General features: G+C 38.4%; 1 protein-coding gene across 1 annotated transcript in view; it reads left to right on the plus strand.

Moving 5' to 3' along the window:
* The window catches only part of LOC121945336 (CUB and sushi domain-containing protein 3-like), a 232,487-nt gene that overhangs the window by 31,126 nt on the left and 178,923 nt on the right, over nt 1-22,438 (plus strand). The window contains exons 3-4 of the mRNA XM_042489465.1: nt 5,444-5,556; nt 15,890-16,084. Of these exons, the coding sequence (XP_042345399.1) occupies nt 5,444-5,556; nt 15,890-16,084 (308 nt within the window). The remainder of the gene's footprint in view (nt 1-5,443; nt 5,557-15,889; nt 16,085-22,438) is intronic.

Genomic DNA, 22,438 nt, shown 5'->3' on the forward strand with positions numbered 1-22,438 from the left:
ATTCACGAGCTGCACAAAGTTCAATTTGTTTTTATATTTTTTTGTAAATAAGCCTCTCCATAGAGCTACAATGATATACTTTTCTCCTGATTTGATACTATCAGGACATCTGAGAGAAGATTTGATATGTATTGCGATTTTTAAGAATTGCAATTGTTTTTTATTTTTATAAAATTAGGCCAATGAAAAAAGGCTGAGTCACACACTTCTATCATATATCCAGTGTATCATGACGCATATTTCCAACAACAAGGCACAACCAGTCTTGAGACAAGAATTAGGTAGCTAGCTCTTTGGATGGACCCTCAGCGGTTGCAGCCAGCTCAAACACCAGTGCTGGGGGTCACAGCTGGTTGGGTTGAACCTGTGTAACTGCAGTAACCGGAGTTTTACTGGAGTTGTGGCAGTCTTGGATCAGACCCCGCCACTGGGGTTTGTGCTTGCTAGATTTGAGTACCTACAGACAGTAACTAATGGTCTGTGTCCTCTGACTGTCTGCCATTTCCTGTTTTTTTCCCTTTAGCTTTGTTTTTCTTGAAATGGATATAATGTCACATTGCTCAAAGATTACAACAATAACAGTGCTAACTTATTTCCACCTCTGCTTGAACCAAAATGAAGCAACTGAGTTAGAATTATATTAATATAGGCATTAAAATTAGGTTTAAAAATCCAAGTAAAAGGAAAACTATTGCCATTCCCTTAATGAAAAAGTGAAAAGTTCCCATCTCACTCTTACCTGAAGTCATATGTGCTGTATGCTGTGCCACTGTGAAGACTTCACAAATGTTGTTTTTGTTTTCAAACAGGCTTTGATCAAATTCATCAAAGCATTTTCATGCAAATAATTTGGTCCTGACTTTGCATGACCTCTGATTTACCATCTTCCATCACCATCGCAGGACACAAAACTAGTATGTAACCACATGTTACTGATTGGCTCTGAACGGGACTGCATTATCTACTGTTAAGTGGATGACACTGTTTTCTCTGCAGTTGGAATTTATTTGTCATGAAATCGTTGTTTATTTTAATCCAAACACTTTCCTTTTTACCCTAACATACAGTAAGATTTACTGATCCTTTTTATTTGTGATCCTACTTTGCTTGCATATGACTTCATTGGATATAAAACAGTAGTCCTTTAAACCCCCTATTTTTTATGTGCAAATTCTCTACCACTCTTTAAAAAAAGTGGAATATAACAGGTCTATGAATGGTGTGGATAAAGATGACCTTTCTTGTCAATTCATACAATTTTCCAGTAAAACAGCAAGGGCTCGTACCATCAGCTAGAATAAACTGTAGATCAAATGCATGTGTCAGATTGTCAAATGTTTTAATAACAAAGTAAAAAGTTGCTAAGACAAACCTCTGTCAAACATGAGGGTCCATCCTGTTTTACTTTTACCATCTCAAATTAAGAGAAAAATAAAAGTTCCCTGGTGAGTCTGGCCTACCTCCCAAAATCAGATTAGGGTATAATCCGGTTTTTAGGATGTCTTCTTTGTAGAAAATGGAAGTGTGATTTAGTTGCAGACTTATGTCTGCTATCCCACTCATAAGCTCCTTGTATCTGAGGAGACTGCAAGCCCCATGGTGTTTATTTGTTAATGACATTTTCCAACCATTCACCTGATGCTCCCGTTGCCAAAGCAACAGGTGGCACTGAAAGCCAGAAGATGGAGATCTCTTTGTCTGCTTATATGTTAAACATCGGCTTAGGTCACGATGTGCTTCTTTGCATTTGAAAACAAAACATGAGATTTTCCAAAGACTTATTGAGAAAATGTTGTCAAAATGTGAGGCTACTCTTTTTTAGATTAAACCACAACAAGTCTTTCTTAGGCAGTTGCATTTTTTCATGTCAGTGCATAAAATTTTGCTCATTTGAGTTTTCTTTTTCAGGTTTAATGCATTCCTGCATTATTGTGACCCATACAAATTGAGACATGACCTGTTTGAATCAGAAATGAGTCTAGGAGTGCAGAATTTTCACCAACTCTGCCTTAACTGTCACCTCCTAATCCTTCTCACTGACAGCCTTAGAAAAGATGTCGTTCCCTCGTGTACACTAACCCCATGACATCCTCATTCCCCTGCTATTTTGTGCCATGATGACAACAGTGCAATCTAAGAGAGGATTTAGCCTGTTGAGACTTGGAACGTGGGTCTGAGGTTCCTTTTGGCGTGCCTAATCTTTTTCTAAGGCATTTTATCCACCTTGCTTGTGGTCATGAGAAAATGTCTTTATTTCAGATATCCTGGTGGTTGTAGGAGACTAAAGAAAATACCCTGGCTTTAGCTCATCAGGACTAATTCTTCACATTGCCCTGTATATGTTTCTATAACACTGCATCCTTTTTTTCTCCTCTTTTTTGTCTCTCTCTATCACGTGTTGCAACACATTTTTTCCCTTCCTCTCTTTACCCTGTCTTTATAGTCAATGCTGCAACACAAAGTATACAGTTGGCTCAACAAATGCAGTGTTCATTTGTTCCATTTGTCCCCTCTTTAGAAACTTCTGCAGGTCAAGGCTTTTTAGTGTTATTGTGTGCATTGCACACGTGTTGGAGGGAGGCATCGACCTTTGTGCAAACACTTCGTATTGTGGAGCCGCTCTGTATTTTTTGTTGTTGTGCTCAGCCAATAATTAGTTCCCCCATGGTTCCCTTCCCCAGACCTGAGGTAACGAGGACTAATATTAAAGACTACCTGGGTTGATGTCAAACTGTGTTTTATTGAAAATATATAACTCTGACATGAAAATGGCACTGCGGACCGCTGCACTCCTGTTGGAACGGTGCTGAGAGAGAGATTGAAGGCTTGTTAGTTACATGCTAAGTTTCCAGATAGTTACTACTAGTAGTCAAAAGACATAAAAAAGACATGATTGTTCACAATTGTAGATATTTGTTTGCTGTAGCACTTTAGCAACAAGAGTTTTGAAAATGCCTTTTTTTTTTTTTTTTTTTTTACCAGCTGCGACGTTGCTGTGACTGGTATTATTTTTACTTTGAGTTTGTGTTTGTGCGTCATCAAGGCAATTGTGATCCAGAGGACACCGTATGTAGTGGGAACTACTGCTGTAATGAGTACTTTGACAGGCGTTTATATATCTGTCCGTCTGTGGACAGATTTTTTCATTGTGATAGAATCACAACTGAGCAAAATGCAGGCACAAACTTTTACACATTTGTTGTTGTTGTTGTTGGGATCAAATGAACTCTAAATTTGACAATAAGCAAGGGGGCAGAAGTAGGGGGATAGGAGATAGGGTCTGGGGTAGGGGTTGGTGTTATGACCAAAATTTTCTATAAATTACTTATAGTGACAATGTGTATCACAATACAGTAGCTCTTTAAATTCAGTTTAGAAATGGTTTAACTATATTTTACTTTATCACACCAAATTATCTTATTTTATTTTGACCTTTCATACAAACAAAACCAACTGCCTCACATTCAAGTGATTAAAAACAAACAAATCAAAACAGTTAAACTAAAACTCAAACTGAATCTTTCAGTCTCCCTCCCACATTAATTTTAAATGTTACAGGTTTTTGTATTAACTTTACACTCTTTCATGTCTGCCCACATCCCATTAACTTGCAAGGCTTATAGCTCCTGCAGGTGAAACAACAATGCCAGATTTCTACTGATGAACACATTTCTACCTTTGCCCAGTATATATATGTATATAGAGAGATAGATATATAGATATATAGATAGGGCCACGACTGGAAGATATTCAATGTACTTTCATAGAGAAGGAAAGACAACAGAAAATATTCACATTTAATAAGATGGAATCAGAGAATGTACCCTTTTTATGTTCTTAAAAAATTACTCAAACCAGTGAATCGATAATTGAATTGGTTGGCCAACAACTTGATAGCTGACGACTTATCGATTGATTGCAGCTCTACATATCAGACTAGTTAGGGGCCTGTGAAATGAATGATATTCCTTATGATATCTCGACTGTGGCCTGTTTAATGTCATTGAAACAGTACCGGTAAACTCAAAAAGTGACAAAAATAATTTTAATGTGCTATCTTTTTCTCCTTTGCCTGCTGTTTTAGCATTCCAACAAAGACTTCTCTTGCGATGCACAACCTTGCTTCCACTTTTAATTTAACCATGATGGCATGCATATTCAGAACAGTTCTCTTGTGAGTGATTAAGCCTCTAACAAGGTCACATTTTAATTTCTGTTTCCTCCATAAATGTATTCAAAATTGCATCATGTGGCAATTGACTTTTAGCTGTATCTTGGCATGCTGTGCAGTACCTGCGACAGAGGGTAATTATTTACTGCAAGGACCAGCACAGTTCACAGTGCTGTAATTGGAAACTCTATTGAAGCTGTAAATACAGCACCCTCTTCTTTGCTGTCACTTGGGGAGGTTCAGTTTTTCCACACTTGGCCCACTACAGACATTATTCACCTGGCTTATTGTCAAGTAGAGGTTCAGTCACACAAACGACCCCGAATCTAGCAATGGAAAATAACAAAAGGAAACGAGACAGCAATGGAGAAGGAGACATTTTGTTTCACTCTCAAGTTCTGTCCATGCCACACAGCTTGCCTTACAGCAGTGGAAGGTCGATAGAACATCAGCAACTGCCGCTGAGAAATGGTCAGCAACACATCTTGTTTACGACGTCGTGAAAGTAAATGGATTTGTTTGGATCTGCACCTAATTTGAAATGCAGTAATGAAGCAGTCTGTTACAATGCAGCTGCCAGCCCTCAAACACCATCCAACAATGGAGAAGGTTCTCGCTTGGGTTTTGATTGTATACTACCAAGTATATTACTGGTAGACAAATTGCATCACAATTCTCAGAGCAGTTCTGTTTTATTAGACACAAAATGCTACAGCTCACAAACTTACCAGTGGTGTGAGGTTTGAGGTCTTTGAACAGTCATCATTTTTGGTGATAGTTACTTTGGTGTGCAGTTTTTGTGGATTGTTGCATTTTAGTGCACACATCTCTCAACAGGAATTTATAAATTTATGGCCAGCCTCCTCACCTGGTGGCCTTTCTAATATAAATACAAAATTGACAAAGGTTAACAAACCTGGGTAGTGTTTTAGTTTCTGCTTCACAACTTTTTAATAGTGTTGTCTGTGTGGAATAATTACAATCTCGGGAATAAACTAAATGGTAGTTGATGTCATTCAGGTTGATTGCTCTGGAACATTTTATCATGTGATACCTTAAAAACACAAATGATATGACCACAATACTTCTTTGAATTTCTGACACGTTTTGTTGGACTGTTATCATATAGATTTAATTAAAACAGTTGTCTTGCATTAGTTAAGCTCAAACTACAACCGCACAATGTCATTTTTTTTTAGCATAGAAATGTTATTGATATGAATTAAATCATATGTTCAGTGCTAATGTGTCTTTCCCTTCCCCCCTCTGCAGGTTAACAGGATTTACCATCCCTCCACCTGTTACCAGTTCTGGCTCCATTTTTTCACTGAGGCTTACCAGTGACTTTGCAGTAAGCGCTCATGGATTTAAGGTAGCTTATGAAGGTAAGAAAAGCATAGTTTTCTGCTCTTTGTTTTTGACTATTTGAATGAAATGTGAAAGAATTGTGGAATTTATGTCGGAGACTACAGGGCAGCTCTTCGTAACTTGGTCTTCATTTAGAAGAAAAATCCATCAGCCAGAAGAAGAAACACAATTTATCCTTAAGAGAGGGACATATATTCACACCAACCTCACATGATTTCCTGTAGGACTCCCACTGTTGAGTTATGGAAACATTAGGTACCTCAATTAAGCAAATTAATCTCATATTTTCCAAATCAACATCCCTCCCCCCAAAGTCCTGAACCTTTTCTGCAACTCCAGAGGTGCATCTGAAATTGCATGGCAGATGGCGATGGGAATTAGTTGAACTAATGGATGTACCGAGTTATCTGTGTTGTAGCAGAGCTGAGTGCAGCGGGGAGCTGTCTAAATATGAACTATCCTTCTGTGACCATCTCGCTCACCCCTCCTTTTTTCCCCTCTGCTCTTTCATGTGAACTTCATCGTTCATCTGGCTCTACTTCTTTCTTTCTCTGTTCCTTCATCATATTTTGTGTTTTTTTTATAAGCATCCTTTTTTTTCTTCCTAGTTTCATCATCTCAACTCCTTTCCTACCTTTCTGTTCTTCTCCCTTTCCGTCTACTTTTTTTTCCAGTAGTGCTCCTTTGGCTTTTCTGCTCCTCTCCCCTTCTATTCCCAGTATCCTTCGGCTGTGTCTTTGGTCTCTGTCTTGTTCCCTTACCTTTTCCTCCACAAACAGGCTTAACCCATCCACTAGCCGCAATCCCCCACCCTTTCATGATGTCCTTTTCCATCCCCCTTTACCCCCTCCTCATCTCCCCACCTGCCCCAGACCTGGCCAGTCCAGGACCTCTCCCCTCTCCATCTGCCCATTTCTGCTCTCCGTCTTCCTGCTCCGTTTTTCTCCCTCTTCTGTCTCCTTCTATCTCTCACTGTCTCCAGTGACTGTCTTGGTTGAATTAGATCTCATTCCTCTGCCTCCACCTTTTGCCTTTGTAATCTTCAACAGAATTTCATGCTGATTTGGATGTTAATCACATTTTGTTACACATGAGGCAAAGCTATTTCCCATTACGTAATACTGAAGAGTAATAAGGACAGTTAAGGATATTTTCCAATGAGTGTAATAGGGGATGTGAAATCAGCACAATTTATTTCGTGGCTAGATGTGTCAAAACATACAGACTAGAGATTTAAGGCAAAGCTCTGGTATGGTAATACTTAGACCATAACATGTTCAGCTCAGTTTCTTATGACTATCATTCATTCTTTAATAGCCTGGTGTTACCAGAGAGTACACAGCACACAGCATAAATATTTAAACAACAATCTAAGTGGTATGGTATTACTTACTCAAACTTATACAGGCCTCTCCCTAGAAATCCGTGGTATGATGGTGCTATCAATTTTAAAACAGTGTATTCCAGTTATATTTAGTTTTGTATGCAATGATGACATAAAATATGAATGTAGAGCCCTTTATGTATGTGAAATGATGGTGCTATAGTAGATATAATGGTGCAATTCACTATGGAATATTAATAAGAAACTTACTTATTGTCATCGTCACTATCTCTGCCATCTGAATTGAAAGCCCAACGGCTTGCCTATCATCATAAATTTTCATTATTTTCATTCAGAGACCCTTGTGACTGGCACATATAAAATACAAAAATTCAATGTACTCATCCATAATGTATTAATTTGCATTTACTGTCACTGCATACCTTTTTTCCTTGTTATGCTGATATGGTTAGGTTCACCTTACACGTGAATATGTATGTGTTGCTCATTCTTATGACTGAAAGTGTGCAGTGCTTGTAGACTCTCAGATATGACTGAATCATGGCTGCAATTAAGTTTGAGTTTGAATCTGCTTGCATACAAAGGACACAGTGAAGGACACGACCAGATGGAATCTAATTCCTCAACGGCCTGTCAATCTTTTGTCAAGTATATTGGGATGCAAACCACCTTCAAATTTCTGTGAATTTTATTACCGATTAATGCCTACTCTCCTGTGCACTCACTACTCTGTCAATGTGATCCTGCAACCTTAACACTTAGGGGTGGCCTGAAAGGGTCAAGCTGCCTTTATTAAGGAATAGAGATATTGGGGCTTTTCTACAACACAGCCAAACAATAGCCATTGGTGCTTGCAGCTTTCTCAGGGATAAAGAGAGGCTGCAGCCGTGCAGTACACACGTCCTGAGCTGGGAGTAATGCTATCTGCTTGCCCTTTATTGAAGGTTGTGTATTTGCAGAGAAAACATTGTCGTGCCTATCTGAAACCTGCCTCAATGCCATTTCAACCTGCCCTTTATTTGGAAAAGTCTTTGAAAGACAGCTGACCCATAAAACATAATTTCATCTTTTATCCCCAAATCATTTCATTTGTCCCTCTGTGCCCATGCAGATTGTCCACTGAGTTGGAAAAGTCTGTCTGTGTGTGTGGGGGTGTGCATGCATGTATGAGCATGTGTTGTTTACCAGCTGCTTTGCCCTGTGATCCAACATGGGTTCAGTCAATACTCTTTTCCCTGCCTGCGTGAAAATCCAGCTCAGCAGCCAGTGAAGCAGCCAGCTAGGAAGCCAGACAGGCAGTCTTCAGGCACCTCCTGAGGGGAAAGTGTGCTGCTTGTGTGCTCACAAACACTGCCACTCCGTCAAACTTCCATCTTCTTCAAAGGGCTACAGAGTCATTAGATATACAGGCGAAATAAATAGCTCAGCCCCAGAGAAACCTCGCACCCAACTACCTCATTTACTAGTTCACATAACTCACTCGTTACCACTGTGATAAGGCATAGTACAAGCCACTCTCACTCCCACTGTTTGTGAATGCAGCTGTAGGTAAAATAATAGGAGTTTTTTGTTATAATGGCAAAATCCCATTACTGTGTTCCTTTTACTTTAATTGTGCAATGCTGGTTTACCAGGTCTTTGGTTATATTTTATAATTTGGCGCTCTCTGTCCTATTAACATATTTTGGCAAAGATTTAAAACACAGGGCAGTTTTCCATCTTTTTAGTTTACAAATGGGCCAGAGAGATTCTTCTGGGTTAGAAACCCTCCTTATCATCATATCAATGTTGTTTGTATTTGGTTTTCTCTGGCATCACAAATGATAATGTTGCCCTGTATTCTGACGTTTAATATCATGTGCACTGTTTCCACCCGAGCTTTATTCTGCAGATTGAGTGGTGCCTTGTGAGATTTAAAGCACTCCATCAGCATTGTATTGGCATTGCATGCGTTCATTTTCCCTCCTTGAAGTGAAGTTTTGAAGTACAGGTTTTCATGAGGTTTGCTCCACCATAAGCCCCCGGTGTTGAGGAGCAGCTGTTTTCCCAAGGTTCTGTTATATCAACAATTTATTTAGGGTCCTCCAGACAGCAACACTCTGTTAGCTCAGGGCTAACGTTGTATCTAAAACACTTGATTTCTTTAGGGGGCTCTTCAAACCTTCCTAAAAGTAGAAATCCTGATTCAAGGTTAGGTGTAGGCTATTATTCAAAGTGTGTCTTTATTTTCTTCTCAGCATCACATTCAGATATGCAGCTATTGTAGCTGTAGCTGAGGCACAGAGTTTTATTTTGCCGACAGTAAGAGGCCTTATCCAAACCAAGTGCTCCAAATGCTTGCAACACATCCTGTGAATTAATGCAAGAGCCATGTCTGTTTGACACATTAGTTATGACTTTCCATACACCAAAGGCCAGTGAGTCAGTGCTGGTATAATTACAGCTGGGATGCATCTATTACTTATTAATTAGTGACCTGGGGTGAGTTTCTCCAAACATTTACTTTTGCTTGCACTTTTGTTTCTCTATATAGTTCTCTCAAAAACCTTAAGAAAGTACTAAATATAGCAATACATGTCATATAGGTATTATACTGTAAGACAGTTTGAATGTATAATAACCAGTGAATAAATCAGATATTGTACACCATGTACACGTGCATTCACCACAAATCTGGACACCCTGCTACACAATTATTATTATTGTGGATATTACTGTAACCTGAGGAAAAGTACAGAAACACACAAGGGACAGAAGACGGAAATGTGCATCCTACCCTCAGCCATTATAGTAGGATCTTTTTGTTTTTAAGCTTGAGCCTAAAATGCATCTTACCCTTGCAAAATTCATGGGAAATAATTAAAGACAGATACTACGCTCTTGAAAAATGTGGTGTTGTCCTGTAAAATAATTTATATGTCATCACATTTTTATTTGGCTGAGTGCAATCTGTCCGAGGTCCCAGTAACATCTGGCAGCTGAAATTAGAACTCTGTTTGGGGTTCACATGGGTACACATAGTATGATTTGTAACACTCAACAGTCCACAAACTTATGAGTTTTTGATTTTAGTTGCATCCAAGTCACAGCAGGTTAGTCAAGACACTTGTGAGCAGAAGCATGTCTCATGCAAAGAATAAATTGGGAATGAACTATGTGGAGACATTTTGACGAATATATGTTGACATATTATTGCAAATTCTCAAAAAGGAAGAGATGGTACCAGTAGTTGCTAATTTTGAAATTTAAATGTTTCACACTGAAGAGTCATACTAGACCGTGTTGTTGTGCTGTGGCAGTAAATACATAAACATAAACTGTACACATGGTTTATTGCTCTCTTTTCAATCGCAGGGTTTCAAACTTAACATGTTCATTTTCAATCTGGGGTTTCCTGTGACATTGAAAACAGTGGCAAACATAATTGTTACATATTGCAAAGGTTCCCTCCTCTTTTTATATAATGATATTGACAATTTGGATAGTCAACCTTTAGAGAGAAAAGCTTGCAATATGTGGCTTCATAACATTTTCATTTAAAAGGCTTAAACATGTAGTTGTATAATGCAGATATTTTTTACAGGGTACAGATGTTAACTCAACTGATGTGTTAAGGTGCTAGTACAGTCTATCAGAAGTGCTTGTCAGATGGTCGAATAGCTTTAAGACCTCCTTCCCCCATTTCTAATGTCAGAATTGAAGGGGCTGCCACTGACAAATTCTTAAATTTTTTGAAACCACAATGCTTCATGCAATGGTTAGCCATGTGTGCTGAGGTGAGAAAGTAGCCAGGGTTTGTGCCATTTGTTTTTTATTCTTTACACATCTATTTCCAGCACTGTTCATGTGTACAACCAACACAAAGAATGCTTTCCAGGAGAGAGACGTGCACCTCTCCATGATGGCTGGCTTCTCACCCTGCCTTCAAGTTTATCTGTTTAGAACAGCTCTAAACACTTTTGCCCTCCAACATGTTTGGAAAACATGTTGTATGAACTAGTTCTTTTCTAGCACAACCCAGCCAGTAATCACAGTTCCTGAGATGATGCTGTCCTACTTCATCATCATCAAAACATCAAATTTTCTTTAGTAGTATATTGGCATTCCTCATCACACATCTGCATAGCTTTCAGTGCAACCTCTTAAGGCAGCCGTATAGCATAATTCCTGATATTTACATAGCTTTTAGTGATGAGTACTAATATTTCTGTGTGGTTTCTAGACAAAGTTTGTGTGGTTTGTTACAGCAGACCAGTAATTTGGCCAAACTGATAAAATATTCCCCTTTAAGTTATAACATGTGCATATCTGTAGTGTAATGTCTTAATTTATTTTCTCTAATTTCATGCCCAGCCATATAACATTTAGTATCGGATGATTTTTTTCAACAGTATACTGTGTTAGTGCAGATTGCACCTTAAATAGGCCAAAATTAAAATGACTAAACACTGACACTGATTATTTTGCCAGCCAAAAGTATGGATACATCAAATACATGAGAACAGAGAGTGGTAGATCATAACAGAGTGGTAGATCAGCTGCATTCAACCCACACGTTGTCCCATGGCAAGCTCATACCAGAACTGTACAGTAGTGTATGAGATACATCTGCATACACCTAACCTTATTTTTCTTTCAACAGTATTGCCACAATTGTGTCATCCACACAATGCTTGGTGCCTGGTGCCTGTAGCCAGGCTCAAGTTTTTATTTTCAGCTGGCTGATGAGTGTTAAATATCTTGAGCACAGTGTGCCTCTGGTATTCTCAAGTGATCAGCACCAGCCTTGAATGGTAAATGTCCGGTCAAATGCCATTGGCGTAATGGAAGGCTTTTTGGGGAACAGTTTTTCATCATGGAGCGTGCTGAATAACATAAGGTTGCACACAGCACCACTGCATTAAACAGTTGATTTTTCTGTCTTATTTAGATTTTTTTTTTTATTCTAGTGTTTTCAGATCAGCAGTATCCTGCATTTGAATCTGACGTTCTCTGTATAAAACTGTAGAGGGTTTTTGTAGTGAGTCTTAAGATATTTAGCTTCCCTTAATGTGCTAAGTCACACTTTCTCCATAAATGTTTATATTTAAAACAAATACATTCAAATTTCACAGGCTCTCCTTAACTCCCATGAAGACATACTGTGTTTGCTGTTTGTTGCCAGGGACCTGCATGCTCTGCAATGCAGGGATGCAGACATTCTTTGAAGCATGCAGTTATTGTCTTTCTCCTTATATTAATATTCATATTAAAGGAGGAGAATTTGCATATATATATACTTCACATTGGACCAGTGAGACAGGGTTGCTCCCTCTCAACCTTGACCTCTGCACTGGTCAGATGTCAATCCTGCCAACTCTACTTCTCACTTCTTATCTTTGCATTGGTCAGGCATCATTAGTGTTGCACTACATATAGCCTGATTCTCCCTCAGCTTACACCTCTTACCAAACCATCACCTCACACAACTCAGATTGGCTGTCAATTATAAAATTCAATTTTTCTATTTACACTGAACTTTTGAGTTACTTGTGGGAGAAGGTGATGCAGCTTGAAATAAAAGAACAGCATTGATCATATATAAATAGATAATACACCCATTACACATATTTTACTCTTCTTCAGACAGATTAATTTGCAGGAGCTTTTGTCTAAAAATAGCTGGTATTAAAATGTGAGAACGCAAATGAGAATCTCAGCTCCAAATGTTTCAGTTGGCTCTCTCTGTAAAAGGTTGACCAACCCAAAAAGCCACTGTGTCTGTAGGGTGTATTGAGATTTTGTTTGTTGTTCTGTTTTTATATATATGCTGTATTTGTGCATAGAGATATAGTAGCTACTCTTCGTGAAGGTTTGGATGGTCAGGCTAATGTTCACTGTAGTATCAGGTCTACTTTGGGTGTCAGTACTTTACCAATTAGTCAACACTTTCTGGATTTGATTAAAAAATAAATCACACATGCTCTGAGGTCCCCTTTCCTCCTGCTTTATTCCCGTCACAGTCTGTTGGTATTTAATTTTGCTCATAAACATAAACAGCCGGCAGTAGATGCTAAGGATTTATATTGCATTCATTAGAGATCATACGTATGAGGGATGTGTATGTGAGCATCTGCAGTGTAAAGTGGATTAGTAATTGGATTTCAAAAATGATTCCTAGAAATTATCATTAGAAAGTGCAGTTTCACAGATGTGTCTGTCAGTGAAATCAGCTTCAGGATCGGGGTGTGAAATGTACTCCTCCTTATCTCACTCTGTCTGTCTATCTATCCATCTATCCATAGATCCATCTAACATAGTTTATGTAGGAGTAACGTGGCGTCCTGTTCTCTGGCTTGCCAGTTGGAATAATTAGCCACAAACAGATGGCATGTATCAAAAATAATAATCCAACTTCACTGCATGATCAGTCACAAGCTGTAGGGCGGAAAGGAAGTTTTATATTCCTATCAACAAGACTACTCTGGATCTGATCAGACTAATTCTGTAGTATTGATCATTGCATACAAATTCATTTAGGTGGTGTTCTTTATCACAAAGCCAATTTCAGTGTGTCTTTTAAGATGCACTGTATATAATATAATATTGAAATTAAAATACAAGGCATTAAAAGTTGAAACTTGAGTAAATCAGATGTTTAATAATAATAACAATTATAATATATATATATATATTTACACTGAAGATGATGATTACTCTTGACAGATATAGCTTACATGAAATATTTACTAGTGAATGAATAATGAAGCAGAGGTCTCTCATTATTAAAGTGCACTAGCCTTAAATGTTTTGTAGTTATTTTTAGTTTTTAATTTAGGTTTGGGTGATAAGCTTGATACTGGTGGAGGAGGAATTTACATTGTTTCACATTTGAAAACACAATTACAAATTTGTTTTATAATGTAATTAAGAGTTGTCAAAAATATCCATTGATAGGTATTGGCTCTATATCAGTTTCAATACTCCTTTTCGGCAGTATCGATATAGTGGTACCAGCTGCGCTCTCTCACTCTCTTACTGTTAATGTTAATTACAGTCATTCTGCTGTTCTCTGCTGCTAACCAGTAAAAAACAAGTCCTCATGTTATAGCCTTGATATATTGAAGAATGAACTTATTTGCCCTCAATGCCAATTTTTGAAATTGGTATCAAACATCAAGCATCATATCGAAATCAGAAATTTCAGTATTGTGACAACATGATGGAGACATAAGTATAGGGCATCATTAAAACAATAACATACAAAGCAAGGGCGAATACTGTTTTAAAACCCAATCTAGCATCTTTAGAAATACCTTTTCTGCTGTATAAATAATTGGTTTTACAAGCCAAACCTTGTTCAGGTTGACTGCAGGTTCCAAAAGCCTAAAGAACCCCAGATCATTAGTCTGCAGTCCTACTCACACAGGTTTTTAAAAGTTTAGTAACACAAACTCAGGTCAGACATAATTCTGCCCTCAAGCTGAAGATTAAACAACAACATGGAACTGCTGAGGCAAAAAGAAGCCAATGATGTGTTATGTCCTATACTGTGGCTTGAAAAAAAAAATCCCCACTGATACATTTTTTGCAGGCTGAACATGAGCAGGGGACTTTAGACAGAGATTGAGTTGTGGTGGTCTAATGGAGGAGAGAAATGCAATGAAAGACTGTGTTCAACCAAAAGAATGCAGGATCGAAAAAGCCCTCTAGGCCTGTTTATCACAACTCGGAGTAGATCTTTATCAAAATTTGCTTTCAGTAGTTTGCAAAGGAATACATTGATCATAAGAACTTTGGCTCTGTCAGCACATGAGCCCAAGATGATAGTGATAGTAATTTCATGGGAATTGCTTTCTTGCGGAAGATGTATAACTTCAATATGCCATCTTCAAAAACACGTCTGCCAAGTGATTTAAATAATATGAATGCAATTTTCTACAAGCAATATCATTCTTATCATTATGGTTGTTCTGTCACATACAGTTCTTTACCTTAATCTGTTTTTGTCTATGATTAGCAGTAAATGATGGATGCACAGCAGATGCCGTCATAAGCAAGAAGAGGACAGAGGGTGCAATGAGGTTATGTAGGAGTGGACTTAAAGTTGAAAAAATACTCATGTCCCTCCATTGAAGTACATGCCCCTTGCAGATCTCATCATATTGTTACTATTTTCCCAGAGTTAAGTAAAATGCATTCCGCAAAAATAGGATTTGCTGGGGAACACGAATGAAACCCAGTCAGTAAGAAATATAAGTAATATATAAAAGGACATTTGACAGGGCAGTTATCAGTACACAGTGAAGTGAGCCAAAAGGTGTGTGAGCATTCCTATGGAAACCCAGTATTCATAGTAAATTATTTTTTTGGCCTATCACTAGGCACTGCAGTGGATATCAGATAATAGTAGCTCTTCAAAATATGAAAGTCTAGCACACATTCAGCTCACAAGTCCCTTGGATTTCTGGTAATAATTTGATTCCTGTTCCTACTATTAAGCAATGCAGCTATTCCGTAGTGTACAGGAAAATGACTGTACTCCGCTGCAGTAGTTTCTTCTCATGTCCTCTTGCAATCTTCTTTTTACTACCTTTCTTTTTCTTTTCTTGTGCATTGAGCTGATGTACTTGTTTTTCTTTGCCGTTTATTGCACCTTTCAGCCACAGATTTATGTTATTTGGTGAACTCTTGATGTAAAGAGATGGGTAACACACTAGTGCAGTACTTAACCACTCTCTTGGCAGTGCATTTTAAACATCTTTGCAAGTTAATTTCAGATTGTCAGACATAACTAAGCATCAAAGTAGTAATGGCATAAATGTCAGACTTGCGCTGACATTTCCAAGCTATTAACAATGTATGCAAGGCTCTTCACACTTAAGTCAAGATGACTAACAATGTCAATTATAACATGGACATCTTTTAGGTTGCCAGAACTATAAAAGAATAAAACACTGCTACAGATTTTATACATCAACACATTGATTATATTTAATCATAATCCCTTTCTTTCCCTTTTCCAGAGCTGAGAAGCAGCTCATGTGGAAACCCAGGGGTTCCACCCAAAGGAATACTGAATGGAACTCAGTTCAACATAGGTGACAAGATCCGCTATCGGTGTGTCACTGGCTACGTCCTGGACGGACATTCTCTCCTCACCTGTGTGACTAACGCAGCCGGTGTGTCAGTGTGGGACTTCCCTGTGCCAATCTGCAGAGGTGAGGATGTTTTATTATTGTAAATGAGTTACTACTCATTTTAGCTGCGTGTCATTCCTCCTGCCGTCATCTATTTCTCCCAGCTGTATATGACATGATGTTATCTACACATTTGAGGATTCCCCTAAGACATTTAAAATGAGTATGTGATTGGTTTGTCTTGACCTCTTGCTTGATATCCATGATGTGCATGAAGTTAATTGCTTTGACATGATTGACAGTTTGATGGTGTGTGATTGGGTGACTGGTCTGTGCCACAGTGTAGTAAAGTCTGGCATAAGTCTACATTAGATCTGTAATTTTATTTTCAATCTGATGGGATGGAATGATTTTTTCTAATCATGTCGAAGAAGTTAATTAGAGCCTCTGCGGCTCAAAAGGTTAATTAAATATTTATTCCTGTAGAGCAAGTAGCTTAAATACATTAATGCTGTTCACAGGAGTGGTACATCTACTAGATTTTTGCATCCCCGCTTGGGCTGTACTTTAATGGCTGACTCAAGAGGTGTATGAGATTTGTGCACATCTTCTTTGGAGTGTGCAAAGTTTTTTCTGATTGGATGGTTTTTTTTTTTAATTTGATGACCTGTTTGTTCCTGCTGTCACCTCTCTGTGAGCTAAGCTACAAAGCAAGCAATTAAAAGCACACCAAGGCTGTTGTGTTGGGCATTGACAATTAAACACAACTGTTGCGGTTACCCAGAAACTCCAGAGCCATTGTCTATGAGATGGACCAGCAGCAGCTTGAACTTATACAGTAGGTACAGCAGAGAAAGACAGCAGTTCTGAGGCTACAGTATGGAGGACTTGAGATGAAAATGCCACATTATTCAGTCAGACTGAGAACCTTTGAAACTGCAATATCTACTGTTTAGCTTTTCTCTTGGCTGGCAGGTTGAATTTGCTGAAACTGCTGACACACCAAAATGGCAAATAGTGTTTATAAATGGTGGAAATTCTTTCATCATTCCATTTTTTTAGTGTACCTCAGGACAAGTGACCCCAAAATAAAATATTGTGCCGACTGTTGTTACAAGCAAATGTAAGAGGAAAATAATTTATATCAATTGATTATGTAAATCACAAAAAACCACAAGTGAAAATTCTTTAGGTGATGAAACATTTTACAAGTCTGTAGATTGTGTGTTATGAAGATCGGCAGAATGAGCATACAGCAAGAGCCAAGTTCAGTTTACAGTATTAAAATATTTCAAAAGTTGTATTGCTTGAGGTGAAATAGATTTTCTTTTCTGACACTCGGAGAGCTATATAATGCTTTTTGCTTCATTTTCTGCTCAGAAACTTCCTAGCGCATTTAAAAATACGGTATTGCCCGGGATTTGAACCCTTAAAGATGCTGTGCATAGGTAATTTGTCTTAGCAAGCTCTTTTGCTCAACCATCAGGAACAGAGCGAGTGAAGACTATGCTATAGCATAATGATGGTTTCTTTCTGACAGTCAGTTGATGAATGACTGACTAGTGCTCTTTATGCTTTATATACCTTGCTTGGCTTAGATGAGACCTGTCATCACGCTGACGCAAATAATTGACAACGTATGTGGAAAGGTATTTTTCTGGCAAGAGCCCCTTGCAATTTGTGATGATGTGTGCACAGTGAGAAAGGACTTCAAGAAATGTCATGGTGGTCAGTAATTCATCAGAATTGCAACAGTACAGTGTCTGTACCCAGAACTGAGCATTATCATCTAGCATGGTGGATTCAAAATTGGGAAAGGCAGTATAGCCGCTGCAAGTACTCCCTCACTCTCTTAAGCGATGTACAGTAGACTGAAAGTTTTTAAAAGCAGTCACTGGGAGTTATATTTAATCAGTGTTGTGTTGTAGAAGCTTGCCTAAACCTCCATTTGGACATTTTAACAACTTTTTTTTTTTGCTGCTTTAGTTTAACACTAGAGAACTGTTCAGGGGAAGACATGTAGGTATTTATTGCAGTCCGGGTGAACCTCAAAAGTGTGATGCACACATTCTAGGGAGTCAACACCTTCTCCTTTCTTTTGCTTTTGCTGTGTCAGCCTCCCTTTTACCCCAAACCACCAGGAAGTAGTCTGCTGTAGTCTCATTTTTAGCCACCTCTTCACAAGGTATACTACAAGGAAAACTCGGCTATCATACAACAAAAGCTCTTAGGAAGTATTAAAAGCCATTTCCATGAACTAATAATTAATTTCTTTCCTTTCTTCTTTCTCTTGTGCTCTGTTTTTGCTGTATACTAAAAAAAGTGTAATCAGTGTGAAGAAATGGCCTTTCAAGGATTTAGTCAATCAAAAGTGATTGGCTGATCCTACAGTTTCCTTTATTGAGATGAAAAGCAGGAAATGGCTGCTTGCTTCATTAAATAAATTGGTCTATTTTTGTGCTGAGGGACAAATAGATCTGAAGGCCTTTGATCACCAAGTCCATGTTTGTTGTATATGTTTTTAAATCCATCATCTGGTCAAAATCATAATGCACAGAAACCTTTCACACTGAGTCTGTGTTTTATTGTTTTATTTGTTGTGAAAATTTGCAATACAAGGCCAAATGGAGTTTTCAAGCAGTGAGGATCATTGGTCATCTCACTTCTTTAAAGGAGAAAAAAAAAATATGGTGTACATCCAATCCCGAGAAGGCTTCCAGGGGAAGGAGAGTTTTTCCTGCTGATAAAGGGGCTGCAGAATCGTCCCTATCTTTTCCCGGTCTATTTGGTTGATACACTGCTGGCAATAGTCGAATCACACATTAAAAAGAAGACCAACAATTTCCGTCACCCCATTGATCCTTAACAGTGGCTGGCAGCCTATTACAGGTAGGGACACATACAGAGGGATGCAAAAAAATGGCAGACAAAGGAAGCAGTTTGAAAAACTTTAATGATGGAGGAAAGTTTCAGAGTTGCCATGTGAATGTGACTGACACAACTTAAGATATTTATTTATTTTATTGTTTTTTTTTAATCAGGAATATTTTTATTATTTTTTTAAATTCAACAACTTCACACACAGTATAACAGGTATACAACTATACAGAGCATGTACAAGAAAAAACACAGCATGAAAACAAATTACAAACCTACCCATTCCACTAAACCTAAATATAAATAATAGGACGGTCCTCCATCAAGATATTTATTTTTAAACATGCAACAATTTCAGACGAAAAATAAGGACTTGGTGTGCCATGGCCTTAAAACATGCAAAATCATCCAAATTGAAGAGAGAATATACTAAAGAGAGTCAAAGATCTCCCCCTTCCGTCCTAATATACAATCCTAAGAAATCCCAAAGCCAGCAGAGCAAATTTGCTCATGCCAACTCATTCTGCAGTGCAAGGCACAGCAAAAAGGAAATGGCTCAGCATATGTTTGAGAAATGGCAAGCTTGGAGGAAACAAAACGCTGCATATGGAGGGTTCCTTTCCTTTTAAGGATGGTGTTAGCCTCTATTGCCACGGGCCAGGAACATCACTCCTTTTCAGGCCTGGGCACTGCTTGAGCCACTCTCTCTTGCTCTCTCTCTCCCGACTAAATCCAGCCCGGCTCCTGTATGTGGGCAGATGGTCCTTTGATCTTATTTCCTCAGAGATCCTGCCCTTTTTGCTCATCACCAATTGTTTCACACTAAACACACAGCAACACAAAATCTCTCCCCAATCCGCCGTTCACCCCCCACTGTCTCCCAACACCTCAGTCTCTCAACCAGTCACCTCCTTTTGTCACTTTCTCTCTATCTTTCATCTTTCTCCCAGTCCCCTTCTCCATCCTCATCCAGCTTCCAAAGTCCACTGTGTTTTGTCAAATGTTTCTGTGTGTAAGAGAAAGAGAACAGGACAGACCAGAAAAAACAGAAGTGCAGGGAGGCATATAATACCAATTTCCAAATCAAACGCTGTGTTTAAAGCAGGATAATGAAGCTGTACAACCCAAATTTGACCAATATTAAACCTCATTACTAAACTGTGGAATCATCAGATATAAGTATATTTGCTGGACAGAGTTGTCGACTTTCATTTAATTAAAAGTGGTCACTGCAGTTTTTACCCAGAAGGCACAATATGGAAGTCAGTATGGAGAAAGGAGTGTAATTTAGTATTTCTCTTACTTAGTTTGACTCCTTATTAAACAACTCGCACACAATCAACATGTTTATTTATTGCTGTTACTGAGAATAGCAGAATTTATAGCTTAGATAGCTTTGAGCCAGGGTTACAGGAATCCCATAACACTATACTGTAGTTATTGTCAAGCTGTCGTAATGCCAGGTGTTATCCCATTTAGATTAACCATAAATGTGAGTTTATCCTGCATTACTGTCTCTTTGAAAGGCGACAGTAGAGCTTGAAAGGTAGACAGAAGAACATAGAGGTGGCTGTTCTAATCGTGCGTTGCTACCGCCCCTCCCAGGAGCCCATTTCAATTCCTTCCATCTAAATTGTCTCTGGACATTCATTAAACCAGGCAGCGAGACAGCAAAGAGGGACTGCATGGTAACATGAGAATATTGTCTATTGATGCTCTGTCATTCTTGCTGCCAGCCACTGTCCAACAGAATAAAAGAATTAGGCCACAAAACCGTTGCTCCTTTAAAAAATGTCCATGTCTGGTAATGCGATTCGACTAAACACACAGATCTGTCTGCAGTGGCTTTTCAGATCACTGCTGGTCAAATTTAGAATTTAAATATGAAAATTTGACTCGCCCATGTGAGGATTTCTTAGTCCAAGTGAAAGCTCAGTTGTCATCCACAGTTATGTTCACCAAGATACTGCTGTACTTTGTTCTTACTTTAAATCCATCACAATGTTAACAGGCAACCAGTGTAATAGCATTTGGATTAAGAATAAGATTATCTTCTATATCTACTATTCATTGATGTTAAAAAGAATAACATGATGTGAGGATCATTGTTTTTAAATAAAAGAAAAATGATCAAAACCTAGATCCATATGTAAAGTTCTAATTAGTGCTGTGGTGCCATATTGTTCATTAAATCACTGCCGTCGTCTCCTCTCATTATTCATTTAAATCTGACATTACGGAGATATGGCCACTATAAAAAAATAACCCCAAGCAATATGCATGATGCTATATGGATTGCATCTGTGCACCCGTTACAGATCACTTTTCTACTTCTTAACCCCATCAGTGTTAAACATGACTTGCAGCTGAGCAAATGTGGGACTTACTGTAGGCATAGCAACTGCCTGTGCATTAACACATGGATTATTACAAAGGAAAAATCTAAGGTAATGTAGAAAATTATACATGTTCCTTCCTTTTTTTCCTTGGGGGTGAATATTTCTAAGTAGAAAGACAAGTGTTGTATATCTGATCAAAGTCAAGGGGAGAGAGGCTTAATCCCTCCTCAAGTAGCATTAGATTGCTGATGCTGGGGATGTAAATGAGCTCAGCTAAAGCAGTCCTAATCCTCACCACCATCTTTTTTTAATTTTTTTTTTTATTTTTACGCTGCCACCGTTTTCAAAAGAGACAGATCCTTCGTCTTCTTTAAATCCAGAGCATGCTCTAATGATTTGCTAAGGAACACATTGCCCAGCATTCAGTGCCTCTTTTATGTCACTAAATCTTGTTGGCTTACTGTACCTCAAATGCTGCCATGCATCCCGATGAAATGCTGCATGTGAATATATGGAACCTGTAAAGTATTATCCAGTTGAAGCCATTTAAAATTCTCAAGCTGCAAAGCATTTTTTGAGCCTCAGACAGCAGTTTGCTGGTTCATGATTTACAACACCATGCATGGATGCTTCTCAAAGAAACGGCTGAGAAACCAGTCCTAGTAATTCCGCACAATAATGAATTACTCCCAAGCATCTACCCAATTTTCCTGTGCATTTTAATGGGCTACAACAGTAGACACATTAATGAGTTATAAGTGAGGTTATTATCATTGAACGTGGTTGTGAAAATCTATGTCATGCCTTTGAGGAGGCCCTGTGCTGAAATATAGGCGATTAATCCATAGCACACAAACCAGAGGATGACTTGCAGATTTTAATTTAAATTTTTTTTGTTTTACCAAAATGTCTCTTTAACATTCCTTGCACACAATGGGGAGTTACCACTACATACTACCATTGTATCTGTCATTGACACTTTTGCACATGGCATTTTGCTGCCACCACCTGAGCTGAATAGTGTTCAACGATGATCAGAGAGCAAGCCTGTTATCATGGAAACCACTTTAGAGAAAACTATAAAGGAGCTATTTTTTATTTGCTCCTGCATCCTATTCTGGTGCACAAAGATCTGAGGAACAAAAAGGGCTTTCATTTTTTGTTTACAGTTTGTGGGAATGCCTTTTCATTGGGTCCTTTTTTTTCTATGATAATGTCA

The sequence above is a fragment of the Plectropomus leopardus genome, chromosome 7 (assembly GCF_008729295.1).
Source record: "Plectropomus leopardus isolate mb chromosome 7, YSFRI_Pleo_2.0, whole genome shotgun sequence".
In the NCBI taxonomy this organism is placed as follows: domain Eukaryota; kingdom Metazoa; phylum Chordata; class Actinopteri; order Perciformes; family Serranidae; genus Plectropomus; species Plectropomus leopardus.